The 22,918-nt window shown below is 42.1% G+C and overlaps 3 protein-coding genes and 1 long non-coding RNA gene across 4 annotated transcripts; 1 reads left to right on the top strand and 3 right to left on the bottom strand.

Annotated features, from left to right (window-relative positions):
• The first annotated feature begins 7,181 nt into the window (after positions 1–7,181).
• LOC133890692 (formin-like protein 11) lies at positions 7,182–12,560 on the top strand. The gene is made up of 6 exons (XM_062331186.1): positions 7,182–7,995; positions 8,656–9,298; positions 9,380–10,001; positions 10,095–10,294; positions 10,776–11,011; positions 11,275–12,560. The coding sequence occupies exons 1-6, from the start codon at positions 7,843–7,845 to the stop codon at positions 12,118–12,120; spliced, it is 2,700 nt and encodes an 899-aa protein (XP_062187170.1). The 5' UTR covers positions 7,182–7,842; the 3' UTR covers positions 12,121–12,560.
• A 615-nt stretch (positions 12,561–13,175) lies between these two features.
• Positions 13,176–14,206, bottom strand: LOC133890691 (probable histone H2A.2). Its single transcript, XM_062331185.1, has 2 exons — positions 13,895–14,206; positions 13,176–13,633 (listed from the first exon to the last, which is right to left on the bottom strand). The coding sequence occupies exons 1-2, from the start codon at positions 14,081–14,083 to the stop codon at positions 13,415–13,417; spliced, it is 408 nt and encodes a 135-aa protein (XP_062187169.1). The 5' UTR covers positions 14,084–14,206; the 3' UTR covers positions 13,176–13,414.
• Positions 14,207–16,478: 2,272 nt separating this feature from the next.
• LOC133890693 (uncharacterized) lies at positions 16,479–17,423 on the bottom strand. The gene is made up of 2 exons (XR_009904088.1): positions 16,899–17,423; positions 16,479–16,564 (listed from the first exon to the last, which is right to left on the bottom strand). It is a non-coding gene; the product is annotated as an uncharacterized LOC133890693 (long non-coding RNA).
• A 3,091-nt stretch (positions 17,424–20,514) lies between these two features.
• LOC133891399 (probable histone H2A.1) lies at positions 20,515–21,597 on the bottom strand. The gene is made up of 2 exons (XM_062332116.1): positions 21,319–21,597; positions 20,515–20,997 (listed from the first exon to the last, which is right to left on the bottom strand). The coding sequence occupies exons 1-2, from the start codon at positions 21,505–21,507 to the stop codon at positions 20,779–20,781; spliced, it is 408 nt and encodes a 135-aa protein (XP_062188100.1). The 5' UTR covers positions 21,508–21,597; the 3' UTR covers positions 20,515–20,778.
• Positions 21,598–22,918: the final 1,321 nt, after the last annotated feature.

The raw sequence follows: 22,918 nt of genomic DNA, 5'->3' as shown, positions 1-22,918 counted from the left end.
AAATCATGAGCAGTCATATCGAGTTTTTCCCATAAACCTTATTTGCCCTCTCCGGGTGCAGAATCTCAAGAGTGACGAGTTCTGGAGACCTGCTCTTTTGTTCGTTGGTGCACGCCGACACAGCATGATAGAGTAGACTACGTGCGACAGTGCAGTAGAGAGAAAATAGGCAAAACCTTAATTACATATATATTTTGTGGCAACGACTGGTGTATATAAATAGAGGGAGAATCGTGCAGTTGAGATGCGCCATGATCGAATTCTTAACCGACACGATTTTCATATGTAGTGAAAATGGTCCTATTAGGTCATGATTGTGATTTTGGTGATTAATAACAATATAGTCAATAGTCATTAGGACTAACATGTTTATCACTAATATATGTTAGTAGGTCTCATGATGCAATATATCAAGAAGCTACCGTAGCCGGGACAAAGTTTAATTGAATTAAAGAAGTCATGGGAGAATTGACCTCACCGGATAGTCCGGTGCAATAAAGTTTGCACTCACCAGAGCATTATGCACAGAGGTTGATAACCTCATCAGATAGTTCGGTGCTCTTTGTGTTGAACTTATCAGAGTATTTCTGACAAAAGTAGAGAAGGCTGAGGACCTCACCATATAGTCCAGTGATTTGCACTAGATAACACAAGAGTATTTCTTACAGAGAAGAATATAAGTGCAGAAGACTGAAGATCAACCCACCGAAAGGTTTGGTTCTTTGTTCATGCACACCGGATTATGACATTGGAGCATTTCTTACAGACGCGACTGCAAATGTTGAAGAATGAAGAACAACACATCGGAAGGTCCGGTGCTTTGAAGATCAATGCACTGTAGTATTTTTTTTGCAGAGAAGAAGTGGCACGATCTGGCTCAAGATAACTCATCGGAAGGTCTGATGATGGATTTGAAGGCACATCGGAATGTCCAGTGTCCACAGAGACTTTGAGTGGAGTTCCAACAGCTAGTTTCTAAGTTTGTACCCACCAGATCATCCAGTGTTAGTACTACTATTTTCACCGGATCATCCGGTATTAACAGCTTTACTGAGCCGTTGGGAAAATGGCTAGTTGACGGATTTGAGACTATAAATACCCCTTCACTCAGTTATTTGACGTGTGACATGCTGTTGGAGTCTAGAGGAAGCACATATACACTTGAGAAGACATCCAAGCCACTAAAGTACTTAAAGTGATCATCCAAGGTAATTAAGCACAAGATTAGAGAATGTTTAGTGCTTATATGCCTATAGTAAGTTGTAGCTAGGTGTTGCAGCTTGAAGAAAGGATCAAAGAGTCATTCTAGCTTGTACCGAGTGGTATGTCGGCGTCGTGGAGTCTTGGTGACTCACCGACATCTTGGCCCTTGGTGGCTCAAGCTTGTTGACCCTCCGATTTGATGTAGAGCGGCGGCAAGATACATGTATGAGGACACGAAGACTCTTGCCTTAGTGGCTCAAGCTCCGAAGTGATCACATCGGTAAGTGATCAAAAGAAAAGCTAGTGGTGAGATCTTATCTTGGTGGCTTGATAGCTCATTGTGTTTGAAACTTTGTTTTGGTGACTTAGTAGCTCAAGAGTCGTGACTGAAAGAGCCGTGCTGATCGGGAGCATATCCTTTATGGAGTTCCAACGTAGATTATGGGTGGTATTCATGCTATCGATACCTTGAGATAAAAATCATTTATGTCGAGTTTGTCTCTATATTTATTTACGTTTCTGCATTTATATACTTATAAACTACCTTACTAGAGTAGGTTGCAATTCTCTTAAGTGGTAGAGTAGATATACTAAATAAACCTAGAGCATATTTAGATAAAAGTTGATATAAATTTATCTTGTGAAGTTTTTGGAGCCGAATAGTTTCTAAATATTATAATTCACCCCCTTTAAGATATCATTGTTCCTCGCACCATATATATAAATAAAACGGTAAAATGATGTCGCACCTGCGCAAGTAACTGGATCTGATTTCGACAGATCATTCATGCACGTGTCATGCGCCCATGCCCTGTGTCTCCACCATGGCCCGACGAGGCGAGGGGAGCGCGCACGCATGCGTGTTCTTATTAGTTCTTTCATTCACACATGGTAAATGTATGCAGGAGATAATTCCTTATAAGTTTGTCTTCATTCACCTGCGGTAATAAAATGAGACTAAAAGATACATACACCTCTATTTGTTGAGCCTTTAAAATTTATTTAATTTTTTTCTTAAATATATTAGGCTACACTCATGTATCTGATAGTTATATCTAATTTTTAAGTAGATGCAGTGTTAGTGCATGCATGTGTTTCTAAAATGATTCCCTATATCACACAGTTTGCATTTTATCGTGCGATAGCTGCGTGTGTTTTCGTGTCATCGTGGGACGTGATAGCTTAGGGAGATGAGATCGCCCGCAACCGAATCAATCGAGCCCCGCCCCACCTCGGCGTGTCATTCATTCGACCTGGCTTGCTTTTGTGGACGGCCATGTCGACCGACCCGGCCGATCCCAGAATATCGTCCGATTCAGAGGTCGAATCATGGCCTCGTGTGGGTATGATTGCCATCGTGCTACTCCGACCCTCTTGCCGCACGATTTTCTCCGATGCTATCGTGGAGTGTCTACCACTTATTTATCTACTACTTTTAGGACCGTCTACCAGATTAAAGAACACGTCCCACTCGCACGTCTTCCATGTTATTTTTGCTAGTACTCCAGATCATCTTCTTGCTAGTTTCTTGGCTGGAGGCCGGATCCCTCAGAGAAGCCACGAATTGCAAGGGGTTTGGGCTAGCTGCTCGTTGTGAACGGACATAAACAGCTGTTAGTCCAAGCCATTGCGCGGCTGGGTTTTTTAGCCACATGTATTTGTGTGTAATTCATCTTAAGAAGAAGTCACATGTGATTTTTTTTCACTAATAAATGATCTTGATAAATCATACGCGCGCAAGAGCCCGTGGAAATTTCCAATTCGAAATTGATGGTGGATATGATATATATATATATATATATATATATATATATATATATATATATATATATATATATATATATATATATATATATATATCAGTCGACAGCAGCACGGACCAATGCTGGGCTCGCTTAGCCATCGGCGACGTCGGGGCGGGAGCTAGCGATGGCGTGCGCGCACACCTCATCCTCAGCCGAGCGACCGTTCCCCGGCACGCCGGCCGCCGCCAAGATTATGCTTAGGTTAGCTGTCGCCGACTCGCCGTGCATGGACTCGCCAAGATCGTCTCGTGGATGGTCCGGTTGGTAGTTCATACGCACATGTGGCGTGGCGCATGCTAAAAATGTGCACGCTGGGGCATTAAAATTTTGGTAAGACGACGCTGTTCTAACCTGCGCTTCCAAGTACTCTTCTAAAAAACAAAAACAAAAAAACTTGCGCTTCTAGGAGCAGTGACGCCAGTACTTGGACGTTTCTTCATCGAAACGGAATGGTACAGGTGTAGCTTCTGTTTGAATCTGTCTGCTCGGAAGCTAGAAGCCCAGGAGAAGACCAGATCATCAGACTGACGGAAGAAGAACTAGCTCGTGTAACAGTACAGGTGAGATCTGATCTGACGGAAGAAGAACCGACTATTTCCGGCGAGCCGACTGCTCTCGTATGATCATGCTTTTGTAGCAATGAAAGGTTCCGTAAAATAAATCAAATGGCAAAGCTAAATGACGAAGTGCATGCCAAAGCAAATTCTACTTTTAGTGGAGTAGTAAATTCAATATCTTTTGGAAAAGTTTAGACAAATTTGATTTAGGTTAGACAGATAATAGTTTCTCTTGGTTTGGTACATGTGCGATGTTATTGAAGTTTAGAACAAACCAAGAATGGAAGCCGAGTGATTTGACCAAAGCTTGTGCCTGTTGCTGTTTCACAAGGCATGCTGCTTACCGGGATGCGTCAGAGGCTCAGAGCAGGGTTTACAAATTCTTTTGAGAGTCGAAAATCGAAACCCGGTGATTTTCCGAAATTCATGAATATCGTGAAAACCGCTTAAAATTTGGAGAGAATTCGGTTGAATTCACTCTGACAAATTTGTAAATCAGAGGTAAAAATCCAGCCGGATCGACATTTGGTAACTGCTCAAATTCAACCGAAAACCGATTGTATTTCCTGCATTTCGTTTGCAGTTGAAAACCAATCGATTTCCTATAAAAACTGCTCGGTTTTATTAAAAACCGCTTGGTTTTCTCGAATTTCAATGAAGTTTAAGGAAAAAAAATAGTTTAAATTTGTAAAATTGATAACTAATTTATCTAAGCTTCAAATCAAGTGAAACAAATTTGGTTGGTTTTCTTGTAACATTATCTACATGATAAAAATATTTATACTCATATAAAGGTTGTATATTTTCTGCGAGAAAATGTATTTGCTAAACCTAGTTAAATGCATAGCTAATTCTTTGCTATTCCAAAAATCATGAAACCAATTTTTTGTAGTCTTCTTACATGATCATATGTCTTTTAAAAATATATGAACTTATGAAATAGTTATTGTAACATGCATGATTGTGTACATGTGTTTCAACTAGATTGATTCATAACTCACCCATCACACCTACAAAATTAGTGAAACCACTTTTATTAGTTTACTTATATTATTCTTTATGTATAAAAAATAACAATAGACATGAAAATTTTAATTAAAATGTTGTTTCTTAACATGTTCACTTTATGCTTGTGAACTTTGTAAAAATCATGCAGAAATTAATAAAACTCTAAATGAAGTGAAACTAATTTTAAAGATCCTTTTAAGATAGACATATGATGCAAATGACATTATTTTTGAATTTTTTCACAGAAGGCTTTTAAGATAGACGTATGATGCAAACGACCAATTTTAAAGATCCTTTTAAGATAGACGTATGATGCAAAAGTATATGGGTTTGCATGTTAAGATTTTTCTTAACATGATGGGCCAAATCATCATTTTCATACGGCCAATTTCAACATATTTTTTTCAAATTTTCTCTCCATAAAATATGATGCAAACGATATTATTTTTGAATTTTTCACAGAAGGCTTTAGAATTGCCTCTAGTAGTTTCATAATTTTTATAATTTTTTATTTTTATTTTGAATTTTTTGAATTCAAATTTGAAAACCGGTCTAATTCAAAATGCGGTGCGAACCAAATTGACCGGTTTTTACGAATATCGAGTGGTTTTCAACTATTGTTGCTTCATGTCACCGCTTGGACACGAGAATTTTTTATTTTATATTTTTAAATAAAAATATATACCTTTTGTTTAGGATTCTTAGAATTTATCTTTTTTCTCATTGTATAATTCATATTTTTATCTGAATTTTTTTAAGAAATGGATGATAGCTTCTTTTAAACCATATAATTTTTTAGAAATTTTTCATAACTATTTTGATAATATTTTAAATTTTAAGAACACTCGACCGTAATATTTTTTATTTTTAGAACTTTCATCCTTTGAAAGCGGATAGGAATGTAGATCTACCACTTTTAAAATAAACGCACATATTTGCAATTGTTTATTTAAAAAATTCCCACCAACGACTGGGAACCGGGCCATCCCACCCGAGCCTTATGTTTCGGGCCAGCTTTACCGGCCTGCTCGGACCCACAGGCCCACCACTGTTGGGCTGGGTCGCAATTGGGCTAGGCCTGTTGAGCTAAGCTTACTCTAATCGGCATTTTTTCTACTCCAAATCGCGGATGGATTAGAAGAAGAATTTAGCACCCTCTCAAAAAAAGAAGAAGAATTTGGCAGTTGAAAACCAATCGATTTCCTATAAAAACTGCTCGATTTTATTAAAAACCGCTTGGTTTTCTCGAATTTCAATAAAGTTTAAGAAAAAAAATAGCTCAACTTTGTAAAATTGATAACTAATTCATCAAAACTTCAAATCAAGTGAAACAAATTTGGTTGATTTTCTTGTAACATTATCTACATGATAAAAATATTTATACTCATATAAAGGTTGTATATTTTTTGCGACAAAATATATTTGCTAAACCTAGTTAAATGCATAGCTAATTCTTTGCTAATCCAAAAATCATGAAACCAATTTTTTTAGTCTTCTTACATGATCATATGTCTTTTAAAAATATATGAAATTATGAAATAGTAATTGTAACATTCATGATTGTGTAAATATGTTTCAACTAGATTGATTAATAACTCACCCAACACTTGCAAAATTAGTGAAACCACTTTTATTAGTTTACTTATAATATGCTTTATGTAAAAAAAATAACAGTAGGCATGAAAAATTTAATTAAAATGTTGTTTCTTAACATGTTCACTTTATGCTTGTGAACTTTGTAAAAATTATAGAGAAATTAATAAAACTCTAAATAAAGTGAAACCAATTTTAAAGATCCTTTTAAGTATATCATACACAAAAATATATGTGTTTGTGTGTTAAGATTTTTCTTCACATGATGGGTCAAATCATCCTGTTCATCAGGCTCATTTCAATATTTTTCTTTTTTTTCAAACTTTCTCTTTCAAATGATATTATTTTTGAATTTTTTTCACAGAAGGCTTTAGAATTGTTTCAAAAAAATTTGTAATTTTTTATTTTTATTTTGAATTTTTTGAATTCAAATTTGAAAACCGGTCTAATTCAAAATGCGGTACGGACCGAATTGACTGGTTTTTGTGAATATCGAGTGGTTTTCAACCATTGTTGCTTCATGTCACCGCTTTGACACGAGAATTTTTCATTTTGTATTTTTAAATAAAAATGTAACTATATACCTTTTGTTTAGGATCATTAGAATTTATCCTTTTTATCATTGTATAAGTCATATTTTTATCCAAATTTTTTAGAAATTTTTCGTGACTATATCAATAATATTTTAGATTTTAAGAGCATTAAAATCTAATATTTTTATTTTTAAACCTGTCATCCCTTAAAAGCGGATAGGATCTACGATTTTTAAAATAAACGCACATATTTACAATTTTTTATTTAAAAAATTCCCACCAACGACTAGGGACCGGGCCATCCTACCCGAGCCTTATGTTTCGGGCCAGCTTTACCGGCCTGCTCGAATCCACAGGCCCACCACTGTTGGGATGGGTCGCAATTGGGCTAGGCCTGTTGGGCTAAGCTTACTCTAATCGGCATTTTTTCTACTCCAAATCGCGGATGGATTAGAAGAAGAATTTAGCACCCTCTCCAAAAAAGAAGAAGAATTTAGCAGCATAGGTAGCAAACATTTCCCTTTTTTCCACGACGTCTCCGCTAGTCCGCTGCATAGAAGAGGCGGAGACAAGACGAAGAGAGCTGAAGAAATCGTTTGCCCGTCCCGGTGGCCCCAGATCACGCGCCAAATTCCTTGGTTTGCCCGCGAATTTGGTGCTGCGATTTTTTTTTCTTTATGTGCGAGGAGGGGGGCATTGGTGCGTTTTCCTTCTTCGGTGCGTTTCCCCTTGTTCTTCGGCCGGATTTCTTGACGGGTTGGGGAATCGCGGGTAAAGGTCTTGGCTTTCGTGCGATTCCTCCAGGCGTGTTGCGTTCGCGGATTCTGTTCGATTCTGGGGGGCAATGCGGCTTCGCATGTCGGTCTTCGCCGTGGGAGCCCCCGAATTTCCCCAGCTTTCGTGATTCTTCCGAGCTTCCTCGCCGTAATCTGTGCATTTTTTGGGGGGCAGCTCGAGGTACCAAGAAGTGGCCGTTCTTGAATCGTTGCCAAAGCATTTGTTCAAAAGCAAAGGATTTAATTTACCAATCGATTCTAGGGTGCTGAGGAATTGTTGTCCGTGCCCTCAAATTTCTCAGAGGAGGAATCCCTGGCGCATTTCTCCATTGAGATGGTCTTATTGGTGTAGAAGGAAGCGGAAAAGATGAGGCGCTGCAGGGGGGAATGGCTCCTCGCCCTGTGCCTCATCGCCGTTCAGCTCCTCGCGCCAACGGTCTGCGAGGGATTACTCGTCGGCGCTAGGGACTTGTCACCGCCGGCCCTGACGCCGCCCCTGATCAAAGAAGTAGACGAAATGGTGAGTATGTTTCTATTTATTTTGCTGCATGTTGTCGGTTCATTTTATATCAATCACAAATGGAGAGACGACGACAGCAGCAATTTTTTACGGAAGTTGGCACGGTGGTGTTAGCACGTAGCTAGTAATCTAGAGCAATGCAGTTTAAAATTATTACAAATGAAAGCGTGGGGCATAGATCACATGGATTTTACCTATCTGCAAGCTGGTATTTAATAAAAACATTTATAGGTTTGTCGATTGTTGTACCATGCTGATAGTGTGCGTCACTGCGCTGGTTGAGCAAAATCTGCCGCTTGCAGTGTTTTTGTTTGCTAATGATGTCTTGATTTTGTGATTGTTGTTTAGAAAGCAACATGCATCGTGTCAGAATTTTTATTTTCTTTGATTGGCATGATGTATGTATGCTATGAGAGAGAAGAACCATGATTCCTTTAAGTAGTTATTGTAATGATTTTTTATAGACTTGGTAACACTTTGCAGCAGGAGGAACTGCCAACCTGAAATTTTGAAGGGATAAATATTTGTTAGTTTCTACTGGTGATACTTTATGGCCATTCATGGTACTTATTGTGGATATGACATTATGACTGCTTGTCATCTTGTACTAATTTATTTTCATAAACTGACAAGAGTGACTACGGATTACATTACATACAGGTGGAACATGTCTGGCTCAAGTGCAGGCTAGACATGAAATCTCTTGAAGATGTTAGAAGCCATTTCGACTACAACCATGTATTTGACATTCTCCGTAGGATCTCTGGAAAAGACAGTAAGGACGCCTCTCCTGACATTGAAGAAGGCGCCAACAAAGCATTGTCTCCAGAAATTAAGCGCACTTTACTGAACTGCTTAAGCAAGCAGCCACTTGTTGTCTCTGCACAGGAGAGTGCAAAAGACTTGCCTATTGATTATATCAAAGCGCTTCTTGCCTCGTTAAGAGGAGACCTGGCTCAGGGACCTTCGGATACAACAGCAACCCTTGCACCACCACCAACTGTAAAATCAACTCCCTCACCTTCCCTAGGGAAAACTTCCTCAACAAAATCTGACAAACCAGATTCTTCGTCAGAAACAACTCCTAAAAAAAAGACGGTGCCCCCAACAAAAAAATCAGCAGCACAAAAGAAGGATAGCAGCGGCATGCCAACCGCTGCTATCGTTGGTCTGTCTGTGTCTGGTATAGCGCTCATAGCTCTTCTCTGCTTATGCTGCTGTATGTGCCGTGGAAAACAGAACTCTTCATATGATTTAAAGGATGATAAACCGCTCCTGAGTCTGAACCTGAGTGACTTGTCTGGTATGAAATGCACCCACCCACCTTCCTACAATGTAATGTAAAATTGCCTTCAAGTGCTGATTTTTATGCTTTCTTTTGCAGCTGCTTCTCGTAAGCCTTCCCAAGGAAATCCAATTGATGTCAATAAGCTAGGAGCATTGTCACTGAAGTCACAGGCTGGCCAAAATGGCAATGTCAAACTAAGCTCATCTGAAGGCCAAAATGACAATGTCAAACTAAGCTCATCGGAAGGCCCAAACACTGAGGTTCATCCAGCGGTTTACAACAGTTTGGCTGAGCCAAGGGCTGCTTCCAATGGTACTGTCCCAGGATCGGTACCAACGCCTCCACCAGTGATTCCACCTCCAGCTCCTCCACCTCCAAAGGCTCCTCCTTCATCAACTCCTCAAGCACCAGCGCCAGCACCATCTTCAAGACTTGCTCCAGTTCTTCACTCGGAACCCTCACCATCACCTGCTCCAAAAGCTACACCTCCGCCACCGCCACCAAAATCTACTGGCCCACCTCGCCCACCACCACCGGCAATGCCTAGTTCGTCAAAAACATGTCCACCACCACTTATGAAGAAGTCAGGTAATAAGGTGGATGGTAATGCAGATTCTCTCGAAGCTAAAACAAAGCTCAAGCCCTTCTTTTGGGATAAAGTAACGGCAAATCCTGATCAATCTATGGTGTGGGATCACATCAAATCCGGATCGTTCCAGTAAGTTTCTTGATGCAGTTGCAACTATCTACCTCAACTAGCTCACTGTTTCAAGATCACACCAGTTATAACTGAATGTGTACTGATTCACAGGTTCAATGAGGAGATGATTGAAAGCCTTTTTGGTTATAACTCTATGGACAAAAAAGGCAATGATGGGAAGAAAGATTTATCAGCAAAAGATGCTTGTCAATTTGTGCGGATACTTGAACCTAAAAAGGCACAGAACCTGGCGATATCATTGAGGGCTCTGAGTGTTTCACCAGAAGAAGTATGTACTGCAGTTAAGGAAGGTAAAATTGACTCTGCCATTACTGACCCTTATACGTCCGCTGGTATTCCTGTCAGCAACAATGCTTCTATTTACCTAGTGCATAGCCTTGCAGCTGCATATTTAGTCTACAGCTTTTAAAAAAACGGTTGGACTCATTTGTGCTATACATCCTTCGAAAGTTGATGTTTGAAACTTCCTCCAGCTTTTAGTTTACGGTTATTCTTTTAATCATATCTAATATACATTGTTATATGACTATATCTATTGTGCCTTCAAAATCCAAAGATAAATATTAGGGATTACTCTTTTCCTGAGCTAAGGTATTCGTGCCTTTTGTGTACATCTAGAATCTATCTTTTCGTATGGAACCATTTTTTATCCCTTTGTGTAGTTCTGTTTCCCAAACTTGTTTGGGACTAAAAGGCTTTGTTGTTGTTGTTTGTGTAGTACTGTTTCCCACTGTCATATTTCACTTCCCCACTATCTTTGATAATTTGTAGGAAATGAACTTCCATCGGAGTTGATACATACCTTACTAAGGTGGACCCCAAGTAGCGATGAGGAGCTTAGGCTTCGACTATACACTGGGGAACTCTCTCAACTTGGTCCTGCAGAGCAATTCTTAAGAGCAATTATTGACATTCCATATGTTTTCCAACGCTTAGATGCATTACTTTTCATGGCCAATCTACCAGAGGAAGCTTCAAGTTTGAAGCAATCTTTTGCCACTTTAGAGGTATGTCAGTATGTCACACTGCAGTATTAATCTCTATTCTTGTTTGCTGCAGCATTCTGTCTGGCCTTTTGTTGATCAAACATGTTCACTATGTGTTGTACTATTTGTGCAAATTATTTTGTAATGTAAACATAACAGCACTATGTGTGCACATCTGTAGCCTTGAATTTTGATATTTCTTTATTTAAATTTTTTGCTTTAATAATATGGCTTTATATTGATAAATATTCTTATCGGCTATCTTGGCATTTCCTGATCATCAGGTAGCTTGCCAGGAGCTTAGAAACAGCCGCCTTTTTTTGAAGCTACTAGAAGCAGTCCTTAAAACAGGAAATCGAATGAATGTTGGTACATTCCGTGGAGGAGCTCAGGCTTTTAAACTTGACACGCTCCTTAAGTTATCTGATGTCAAAGGAACTGATGGGAAGACAACACTGTTACATTTTGTTGTTCAAGAAATCATCCGTTCCGAAGGTGTTCGTATTGCACGGGCTGCGAAAGAGCAGAGTAGCAGTGTATCCAGTGTGGACGCCAATGATTTTACTGATGACAATACTGAGCAAACTGAAGACGATTACAAACAACTTGGATTAAAAGTTGTGTCCAGTTTAGGAGATGAACTTCAAAATGTCAGGAAGGCAGCAATCCTTGATGCAGATCAATTGACAATGTTGGTAGCAAGTCTTGGCCACAGACTTGTCAAAACCAAAGAATTCCTGAACACGAGTATGAAAAGTTTGAATGAAGACAGTGGGTTTCACCAGAATCTTAAGCATTTCACAGAGCAGTCTCAAACTGACGTTACTTTCTTGCTAGAGGACGAGAAGAAAATACGGTCTTTGGTCCGAAGCACTGTTGATTATTTCCACGGGAGTACAGGGAAGGATGAGGGACTGCGGTTATTTGTGGTGGTCCGAGATTTCCTTGCAATGCTGGACAAAGTTTGCAAAGAGGTGAAAGAAGCATCAAAAGTAGCTCCAAGGATAGCAAAGACCAAACAGCCATCTCAAACATCTCAGTCTTTTAATGATCCCAGGCGCAACCTATTCCCAGCAATTCAAGATCGGAGGGCAGATAGCTCAAGCTCAAGTTCTGATGAGGACAATTAGCTCTCTATCAAATGAAGGTATCCATCCTTTTTCTTACAAAGTACGCTACATTTTGACTCTTACAAAACAATTGTGCAGTGATAGAAAAGACGTGAAAACTGATGAGGAAATGATAGCGTCTACATTGTTTTGGTCATTCACTGTATCAACAGAATCAAAATTTCAAAACCTAGCTTGTTGTGCACTTGTACTGTTAGAAAAAAAGGCATGTCATCTGACCCGACCTGGCATTCTTGGCTGAGACTGTTTCGCACTCCCATTGAGCAAAAGAGAAACTCATGGTCGAGACAGTCCAGCTGAAAGGTGCTACCAGAGTCGTAATGGGTGATTCAAAAGAGAAGGAAGAAAACTGACCTAGTTTAGGGCAGGCATTACGTGCAGGAGGAGGTAGGCTGACTCTGATACAGTTCTCTCTTTTTTTTCATTATACATTTGTACCAAACACTCAGAAATGTAACAGTTACAAGAAGTGTCCAATTATTAATGCTCTTGCTACAGCTGAATGATCGTCAGACAATTCATCAAACCCAAGAATTGTGATAATCCTCCAATTCGTCTTGTTTTCTTTTTCGGTGTTTTTTTTCCAGCAGAAACAATGCTACGGGAATGAGAGTAGTTTTTCGTCGCCTTCTTGATCCATGTCTGGAGGATTGCCCAAAAATAGAAAATTGGATTGCAATTTTTCATACCGGCCATAACCTCCGCTGCTACTGCAATGCGAAATTGTTTCAGCCATCCAGCCATTGCTCTCATCTGCCATTTCTCATGGAAAAAATATACCTGATGATATCAAGTTTCCCGCATGGCACTGTTTCAAAATCTCGGTCAAGCGAAAATCTCGAGCAAAAACTTCAGAACCGCCCGCCAAAACCTCCATTTCGCATCCCGAAACCTTGCACTCGATCCGAGAACAGATGTTGCACATTTGACCAACGAGAACACATCACAGCTACGATTCAGACCACAGTTTTTCATGCCAAGCTTCACCATATTCCTTCAGTTATCTGATGCCAATCTCAGACGTGAATTTCGAAACTCCACAGTGCAACAACCAATTGAGAATTAGAACAACAGATTAGATTAACCAGTCATCGAAAGATGCACCTTTTATAGAGACGTAGCTACAGGATACAGAATAACAAATCCTTACGCACACTAGAGTAAAAACTTAGTTTGGCACCGGTACAACCACAATAACAACCCGCTAGAACGCAACACCTAGGCTGACTAGAACGCACTACACAACTGGTACAGCATCATCCACAAGAAGCGGTCACCGGAAGGTCGTCAGGATCTAGTCCTCGTCACCGGCCGCGGCCTTGGCGCTACCGCCGCCGGCCTTCTTGGGGAGGAGCAGGTTGTGGATGTTGGGCATGACGCCGCCGCTGGCGATGGTGACCGTGCCCAGCAGGCGGGAGAGCTCCTCGTCGTTGCGGACGGCGAGCTGGATGTGGCGCGGCACGATGCGGGTCTTCTTGTTGTCCCTCGCGGCGTTCCCAGCGAGCTCAAGAACCTGCGCGACACCAGCAAAACAGCAACGATTACTCAGGATTCTCACTGATTCGAGGTTAGTAGCGAATCGAACAACACACCCACACAAAATCGAATCTTTCGTCAAAAACGCCCAGTTATCCTTCTCAAAACCTAGATGATTTCACCCCGATTTTGCAGCCCTCCCCAATTATTGAAGAAATGGAAACCCAAGAGCCCAATTCTTCCACTATTCAAAACCAAATCAAACACCGTAACCGCAAAATTCGATGTCTTCTCTTACCTCAGCAGCCAGGTACTCGAGCACGGCGGCGAGGTAGACCGGCGCTCCGGCGCCGACTCTCTCGGCGTACTTGCCAGCCTTGAGGAACCTCGCGATCCTCCCCACGGGGAACTGGAGCCCGGCCTTGGAGCTCCGTGACATGGCCTTCTTGGCAGCACCCGAACCGATCGCCTTCCCCCTCCCGGCCATGGCTATAGCTAGGGCTTCGTGTAAGAAGAATCCGCGGCGGCCGGCGGGAACAGAAGCGAGGCGAAGGCAGGAGAAGACGGTAGGGAGTGCGTGCGAAGTAGGACGACGGCGTAGGGTTGGGAGGAGGCGGGTGGGTGGATTATATAAGGGAGGGCAGCCAATGCGGGGAGAGGACGCGGATCGGTGACGTGGCGCGGAGACGGGTCGGGCCGAAGGATCGATCCTGGCCGTCGGATGGGTAGAGCCGTGCGGGGGTTGGTTTTGGTTTTGCCGCCACAGCGTTTAGCGGTCGTGGGCCCCACTACGGATCGTGGGCCTCGGGTTCGTTTTCTTTCCTGTTCGTTAATCTCGGTCCGTACGGGATTTCAATTTCGTTTTATAATTTTATTCGTTCACCGATAAAAAGATCAAAATTTATTAAATTTTGCTGAAATTTAGACACATTTCATCCTCTGTTCTATGAATCCCGTATATCAGTGATTTTTTTAAAAAAATTAGATAGTTCGTTCTTCTCCAAAATTTTAACGAAATTTTAATTGCTATGTCCACGTAAAGTTGCGGTTTGGTCCGAGTTTCGGCCCTCTCGAAAGAACGGGCACAAGTTTCGGTCTGGAATGAAATTGCATACAACTAGAACTTCTTTCTTTTTACCCTTGGATTGAGAAGCAAAATTGCACATTTTGCGGCAGCATTCATTTTGCACATTATTGAATGATACTCATTCTGTTTTAGTTTACTTATCACTGACAACTTTGACCGACTGAACTTCTGTAAGAAACACAGAAGCGAATAGTTCTAAACGTAGAATTCTAGTGAAATATTTTTATTGCAAACCTAGAAATACCACTTTTATGCTACTCCGCAAAATTACATATTTTAGAAATTATTGTTGGTCAAAACTTTCACTCAAGATCAACGGCGTCAAATAGACGCAGAGGGATGTAGTATATGATTAGATGACCCACGTAACCAATCCGCATGACATGTTGAATCCATCTATCCACTAAGAGTAAGTATCTATCCACTAAGGCCATCTCCAGCAGAGAGTAGTATTTTTCAGATCCGGCTGCTACAGTGTTTTGCGGGGGGACACTGTTCACAGAGACTGACAGTGGGTCCGGAGGAAGAAAACAACGTCTGTTACTGTAGCTGTACTGTTTACTGACAGCGAGCCGAAGAGAGAAAAAGATGAGTAGAAAGTAGAAAATAAGGTAGCTGTTGAAAATGAAAAAATAAGAGATGCTGTAATATTGATAGGGGATGCTGTAATAGTATTTTTGAGGATGAAAATTTGAGGTAGCTACTGGAGATGACCTAAGTTTGGTTGTAGGACAAGGTTAGATGAGATATAATCATCTTTAATTTTTAGATGAAATGATTTAATTTTCTATTTATTAGATAGATGAAACTAACCAGCTTTATATTTATTTGTTGGAATTAGAGTTACTAGGATAAATCGTTTTTTTATTTGGTTGAATGGATGTGATAAACTAAGTTGGTTGTGATGACTTTTTAGTGAACTTATCCTTTAGTTCTGAAAGCAACTCCATAAATTGATTTTTAAGTGATATTAGCATATAATTACCATCCGTATTTTGTTTCAGTCTTAGGTTCATGTCTCCTTCTGTTTTGTTTCGATGATTCAATTGATGACTTGCCAAGAAGCTTTCAACCTCTTACGTGCTTGCTTTGCTGTGTACTTCAACAGACGGTCGTTGTCCCGGCGCCAAGCCTCTTTCAACATGAGAGATAGCTAAAAAAAGGGAAAACAGTACACAGCTACACTAGATAATAAAATTGACTTGGTTACTTGATCAAAGTCCGGATGAGGAAAAAAGCTAGAGCCGATTCTGTGCAGGCCATTCTATACAGGCATCAAAAATTGGAAAAAAGAAAAAGAAAAAAAATGACAACATGGTTTGGTATGTCACAAGATTATAAGATAAACATCTTTAAACTCTTTATAGTTTGTAACCATTCACAGCTCAAACTAAAATGGGTAGCCATCATGTTCTGTAGACTTTCAAACACTACAATAATCAGTTTCTAGCCTCTTTTTCAGCCAGGAGTTGTGCAAGTCAAATGTCTACTTCATAAACATCTGTTCTCACTGCAAGTTGCAAATACAATTATCATGTGTGATATCAAGAGACAGCTAAAACTATTATAGTCAGAATCTGGAATTGCAAATACAATTATCTTAACCGATCGGATTGGAATATGTATATAGTCAGAAGAGAGAGTAAGCAACTGCAATTTATAATTTTCAGGTTGCAGTGATGATGCCGACCTTATCTATTTCGATCTTCTCAGAGACAAAAGTATCACAGCTTGAGTACCAACAACTTATACTTGTACATATACTACTAATGCCCAAGAAATAACACAGATTAAGTAAAACAAACTTGTCTCCATTGCAAAACACCAGCACAATACACCATGTTGCGAGCTCCCCCTTCTCTGATTCCCACATCACTCTTCCTTCCAACAAATCAGACAGCAAAGGGAAAAACAATGTTGGTGTTGTCAGTTTCTATTTCATCATTTTCATCTAACACTGATGCTATCAAATTTTGGCAACCGGATTTTGCTGGTTCTAGAACATGCAATGCTCTGAACTAATTATCATGTACTACCTGTAACATATATATGCATGTACTACCTGTTGGCTTATCCAAGCCAAGATTTCAAGACAAACGAATATCACAAGTACTAGGCTGCGCAACCTTCTATACTCTCCAGATCCAGAAATGCAGAGTTCAGTTCACGCTGTCGCGTGATCAATGGAAGGAAATAAGCCCGAGCAGGGACCAACCTGAAAGAGATTGAGGAAGGATGCGTCGGGGTCGAGCAGCCCGTCGATGCGGTCCCGCAGCAGCAGCTTCAGCGGTGCCGCGTTCCGGCTCACCGCCCGCCCCGCCTGCCCTGGCTCGCTGCCCGCCCCGCCAGCCCTGGCTCGCTGGCTCGCCGCCCGCCTGACCACCGCGCTACCCGCTCCGCCTGCCTTGGCTTCCGCCCGCCTACCCCGGCTCCTCACCCGCCTGCGCCCCGCGCCACCGGCCCCTCGCCGTCAATCTGGGAATCACGCCGCGTCGGGACGAACAGGAGGCGCCACCGGTTCGCAGGAGCCGCCGCCACTAGTGTGTAGAAAAGGGAACCGGCTCCTCCGACTTACCAGAGGAAAGTCACGGGCCGCAAACAGTGAGAGAACAGTGATTTACTGCGAATTATTATTCATCGAAACATAAAATGATATTTAGGGGTACTGTTTATCCGCGACTTTCAATTGGTAGGTTAGAGGAGCTGATTTCGGAGAAAAAGGTGAGGGGTGAGATGTGCAACTAGAGTGAACGGATCTCGAGTAAAGGTGGTGACCGAGTTAAATGGGTCGGTATGAGACATGTTCGTTTTGATCTGTTTAGGTACGATATGACAGCTAACAGGTTAGGACGGTACGATGATTTGAGTCGCGTCTATGCGGTGGGAGTCGTGACAGACAGGTCAATATAACATGATTCGTTTAATTGTTTTTATTTTATAATATTTTATATAATTTTTTTAATTTAATAACATGTAGGATACATTGTGCAATGATAGTGTGTTTGATTCTAAGAAAAAAGTCATGTGTTTGATTTCGGATGAAAGCAAGTTTTTGTGATTTTTTCTATTTTTTCGCGGGCTGATGGATAAAAAAGATCATCAGACCTACCGTGTCGCGGACCAGCACGGTACGACCCGATCTTAAATGAGTTGTGCCTGAGCTGAAGTCGCAGTACGTAGATCGGCACGACACAATCCGTTTAGCTAACCGGTCTAAACAGATCGTACCCCACTAAACCCATATTGTATCAGATCGGACAGTCCATTTAACCACTTCTGACCTGGAGTATACTCTCAATACTGACCAGCCTAGCTATTCAATCAAACACGTTAAAAATCAGAATGAATGTCTCCTATCTATGCCTATCCTATAAACCAAACTAGAGCTGACAATAGATCAGATCGAATTCAATTACTAGCCCTAAACCAATCACGTCATGAACTGCTTAGACTAGGTGCGCTTTTCCAAAAACAACACCCCAGCACAACCTTAGAGCAGCTTAAATATTAGACCATCTCCAACGAAATCTGCAAAATTCTCAAATTCAGTGCTACAGTGATTTGCGGAATACTGTTCATCCGGTTTCCACCTTCAACAGAAGCTTCATCGGTCTCTACAGTAATACGGTCGGACCAGCACAGTAAAACGGGAGAAGCAAATTTGTGGTTTACTGTAGCAAATTCGGATGTGACACGGTAGAGATAGTTGATGTGTCAATTGTTAGAGCTGCTCTTACGGATGGCGGTAAGTAGGGATGGCAACGGATCTGTTCTTGTCGGGTTTTGCTGGAACGGATTCGAACACGAAACCCGACTCATCAAACTCGATCCGAACCCGAAATCAATATCGGGCGCAAAACCATCCCCGCACCCGGCCCCAACGGGGACCCGAAACCCGGCGAGGCAACCTGAAACCCGGCAGTGTGACGGCAGCGGGTCGAGGCGGGTGCGACGAGGCAAGCGAGCAGGGTGGGGCAAAGCGGGGTGTGGCAGGCGCGGGCGCTGGGTGGGTGGGGTTTCGGGTTTCGAGTGACACCCACGGGTGAAAAAATAGACCCGAACTCGACCCGAGTTAAGGTTCTGACCCAACCTGATAGCTTCGCGGGGTTTTTTTTTTTTTTACCCAAACCCGCTCTCGTCGGGTCTGAAACCCAAATGGACCTGACCCGACGGGGGAAATTGCCACCCTTAGCGGTAAGATGCTACTCTAAGATCAAACATTGAAAGACTTTTATTAGCAACGGTAACAGTGAGACATCCAATGCAGAGCTTATGTCATTTCCAATATATATAATGGGGTCGTTTGGTAGAGCTCTCGGAGCTGATTCCGCCATAGAATCGACGGAAGCTTTATCAAACACCCTGTCGTAGAATCGATTCTGCGGTAGAATCAGAGTAAATCACTCCCACAATTTGTACTGCAAGATGGGAGCTGAAAAATGTAGCTTCCACTGATTCCCTACTAATTCTCATCAATTTCAACACAATCTCTCTCAGAAATCACTTCCACCACTAACATACTAGATAATTTCACAAACAGAATTACTTTTACCACAGAATCTACTTATACCACAAAATCAGTTCCACCACAAAATCAGGAGTTTAGAAAACTCTACCAAACAAAACTAATATATATGTGATTTGTCATCATCAATTGTTAAATGATCAATGGTTAAATAGGAGAATATACTTTCACGACAGTAGGTTTTCACCAATACATATTTATTATGCCTAACTTGTTTCTTTGTAAAAATGTTCTTTCTATTTTTTTTTAAAAAAGTCAAAAGCTATTTAAAAAGCTGACTTTTAGTTGGCTGAGAAAGCAACTATGATTAAAATGAACTGCCTATGAAAAATAGACTGAAAAGTTTTTTTAGCTTTAATATATAAAAAAACACCAAAATTCATCAGTCATAACTAATTTTTTAGATAGAGTTTTTTCTCCAAAACTCTAAAAACACGTCCTATCCAAACAAGACCTTAGACCATCTCCAACCATATTCCCTTCATTTCGTTCCCTTCCCGATTCCCTTCCCCGTTCTCATTCCCTTTATTTCCTCTCATCTCCAACAGCTTCCCCTCGAGGGGAATCGCGAAGGGAATGGAGAGAGAATCCCGTTCTGAAGGGAATGACCCTGGGAATCCCGTCGTGACGGGAACCGTGAAGGGAAACCGTTGGAGCGCTGAAGGGAACGAAAATCCCGTCGTGAAGGGATTTTGGCCCCTGAAGGGAAATCGTTGGAGATGATCTTAGCATAGAATTTTTTTCTAAAAACTCTTAAACCACGAGACTTTAGCCACCCTATCGCATCATCTTTGTCCGTAGCAGAAGTCTGCCGGCGTCGCAAACCTCCTATTCATCATTGCGCAAGTCGGTCCAGAACGGGACACTGGAGAGGCAGCTGTCGAGCGCGACAGTCCGATCTGACCCGTCGAATCGATCCCTTGTTCCTGGCGTGAGCACAGGACGCCATGATCGTTCCACCCACTTTCCCTGGTGACCCTCGATACACTTTCTTGGATGACGACTTGCACGCAAGAACTGACTGACGCGTCATCCCGTTGCTCTGCTAATCCGCTACCCTCGAGATTTCGGATGGATGGCCTCGCTTGGTGCAGTATCGAGCAGCTGAGTTCATCTCCCCCGTTCTGACATCAAATAGTAGTGGTTTTCGATTATTTCGCTTCCCAACCACGTTCGTTCAAATACTCACAACATTGTAACAACAGTGACTTAGCAACTGCTAAGACAAATCATATAGATCTGATAGCATCGGCAAAGACAAATCAGATAGCATCGCAAGATCGCAGTAGGAATGTAGAAGGGAATGTCAAGATCACAGGCACCACAGGTAGCCCAAAGTTTCGTCTTCCCATTTCTTCAACCAATACACCATCTGGCTTACATCCATGAGTTCAACAACCGAAAAAATTTCGACATGTTCACATCCATTCATTCCAAAGCATTAACCAAGAAATCGCTACCATCTCCTACTTCCCCCAACGCATCGAACTCTTCCAGAAACGAAGACAGCAAACCCCTACTCCTACTTATAAACCAGCAACGAGACGATGGTCAGATCCCGGCGGCGGCCTCAGTTGTCGTCGTCGTCGTGGCTGGAGGCTTTGGAGGACGCGGCCTTCTTGGGGAGCAGGTGCTGGTGGATGTTGGGCATCACGCCGCCGCTCGCGATGGTGGCCCCGCCCAGCAGCTTGGTGAGCTCCTCGTCGTTGCGGACGGCGAGCTGGATGTGGCGAGGCACGATGCGGGTCTTCTTGTTGTCACGCGCCGCGTTCCCGGCCAGCTCCAGGACCTGGCGGATTGGGAAAAAGGGAGAGCGAGATCAGCCCGACTTCCCTTCTTTTGATGGGGAATCTGAAAGCTAGCAATTCTGGACGGTACAGATCTGCACGTATGCGCGCGCACATTTAACCAAGATTCTACACACGAACCCAAATATGTGGCTAATCGGGACAAAAATTTCCCCAACATTGTCGGCTCTTGAGATAACCAATCGACGAGACGGGTCGATTCAGATCTAGGAACAGCCGTGCATCGACATCTAGAAAGGCGCAAGAACCAGATCGAGACACCAACAACACGAACCCGAGGCAAAAGCGTGCGGGTCACGTACCTCAGCGGCGAGGTACTCGAGGACGGCGGCGAGGTAGACGGGCGCGCCGGCGCCGACGCGCTCGGCGTACTTGCCGGCCTTGAGGAACCTTGCGATCCTGCCGACGGGGAACTGCAGTCCGGCCTTGGAGCTCCTCGACGTCGCCTTCTTCGCCGCGCCCGCGCCAATTGCCTTGCCACGGCCCGCCATCTCTCTCACCACCGGACGGAGACGAAACCGCTTGCGCGAGGAGGGATTCGGAACCGGAGGCTGCGGGAGTCGGAAGATGGGAGGAAGGCCGGGTGCGGGGGCGAGAATATATAGGGGTGCAGGTAGGGCCGGCAGCCAATGGGAGGCGATCACGCGGATCGTAGTCGGGGAGCCGTCGGATGCGTTCGACTGGACGGTGGATGCGTGTGGTTGCGGGGTTTGAGATCCGGAAGCGGCGGGAGGCGAGGAGGGGGCGCGGCGCGTGAGGGTTATCGTTTTCGCGTTCCCGCTCGCGAAACGCGCGCCCAGCGGAAATCACCGGGACGTTGATATGTGATCAGTATGGGGCCGCATGTCAGCGTCCACTAGTTTTTTCACTTTGTTTTTTTAAACAAAACAATCCAGTGGTTTGACTCACGTGCTCCCGTCCATTGTGTATATACTTATATAAAATACGTGAATTATAATAAATTTGATCGATCTCAATCATTCATCAATTATCAGGCGATCGGTATAAAATTAGATCTCGTTTCTTTCTAAAAATATATTTAATCTTTTATTACTAACCTTCTATATTTAGACATCTAATATTTACATTTCATACATTAAAAAATAAATTTTCAATATCTCATTATTTGTCTTTTATATCTAAACGTTCAATATTTATTATTCATACATTCACCGTCAGATTTTTACAGAACGTGTGTCGTCTCTCATACTTCGCCTACTATAACGACTTTCTAAGAGGGTGCACAGTCGCTCGCACGTCATCTCTACCATCATCTGTCACAGAGATCACCTCCATCACGCTATCTTTATACCAAAGTACTATACGAGAATTATTTTCATTCGTTCTAAATTGGTTACCATCTTAATGTTCTAACAACGTTGCTATGGATGATTAACTCTATACGATACAATCCACTCTACTCTCGTACTCGTCATTATCCTCCCTTCTAAAATTACATAATAATGTTGTGAATTTTGTGTGTGCAAATTCCTCTTTTGTTATTTTTTTTTTACTTTTTTAATTGTATTGATTCCACATATGTGAAATACGGTGCAATTGCTAGTCCGCAGAAATGGATGGGCCTAATAAGTGATAGGCGCAACCATGCACTAGGGCATGCTACATCGAATTTTTTAAAAAAAAATACTATTGTTTTATAAAAGTGAGTCAAATTCACTAAAAAAATTAACTAAAATTCTATGATTTAAATTGAAAAGAAAACAAATAAAAGAAAAGAAAAAAGAAACTTTAACCTCAATTTTGGGCGATGTTGGCGTTGTTACCTCCCCGCGACGCCCATCGATGGTTATATCTTTACAAGATCTTATTCACCCATATGGAGAGGGGAAGATGGGGGATGGCGCTACCTCCTTGCGATGCAATCGATGGCGGCTTCAGTAG

This window comes from Phragmites australis, chromosome 14 (genome assembly GCF_958298935.1).
Source record: "Phragmites australis chromosome 14, lpPhrAust1.1, whole genome shotgun sequence".
Taxonomy (NCBI): Eukaryota; Viridiplantae; Streptophyta; class Magnoliopsida; order Poales; family Poaceae; genus Phragmites; species Phragmites australis.
The sequence above is the reverse complement of the archived record's forward strand: the minus strand, read 5'-3'. Positions and strand labels throughout refer to the sequence as shown.

What these genes read in the sequence shown, in the direction of transcription:
- LOC133890692 (XM_062331186.1), top strand. Translation starts at nt 7,843, where the DNA reads ATGAGGCGCTGCAGGGGGGAATGGCTCCTCGCCCTGTGCCTCATCGCC. An exon ending in TCAAAGAAGTAGACGAAATG is followed by an intron (nt 7,996 to 8,655) that starts GTGAGTATGTTT and finishes CATTACATACAG; the next exon opens with GTGGAACATGTCTGGCTCAA. An exon ending in ATCAAATCCGGATCGTTCCA is followed by an intron (nt 10,002 to 10,094) that starts GTAAGTTTCTTG and finishes ACTGATTCACAG; the next exon opens with GTTCAATGAGGAGATGATTG.
- LOC133890691 (XM_062331185.1), bottom strand. Translation starts at nt 14,083, where the DNA reads ATGGCCGGGAGGGGGAAGGCGATCGGTTCGGGTGCTGCCAAGAAGGCC. An exon ending in TCGAGTACCTGGCTGCTGAG is followed by an intron (nt 13,634 to 13,894) that starts GTAAGAGAAGAC and finishes GGTGTCGCGCAG; the next exon opens with GTTCTTGAGCTCGCTGGGAA.
- LOC133891399 (XM_062332116.1), bottom strand. Translation starts at nt 21,507, where the DNA reads ATGGCGGGCCGTGGCAAGGCAATTGGCGCGGGCGCGGCGAAGAAGGCG. An exon ending in TCGAGTACCTCGCCGCTGAG is followed by an intron (nt 20,998 to 21,318) that starts GTACGTGACCCG and finishes CCAATCCGCCAG; the next exon opens with GTCCTGGAGCTGGCCGGGAA.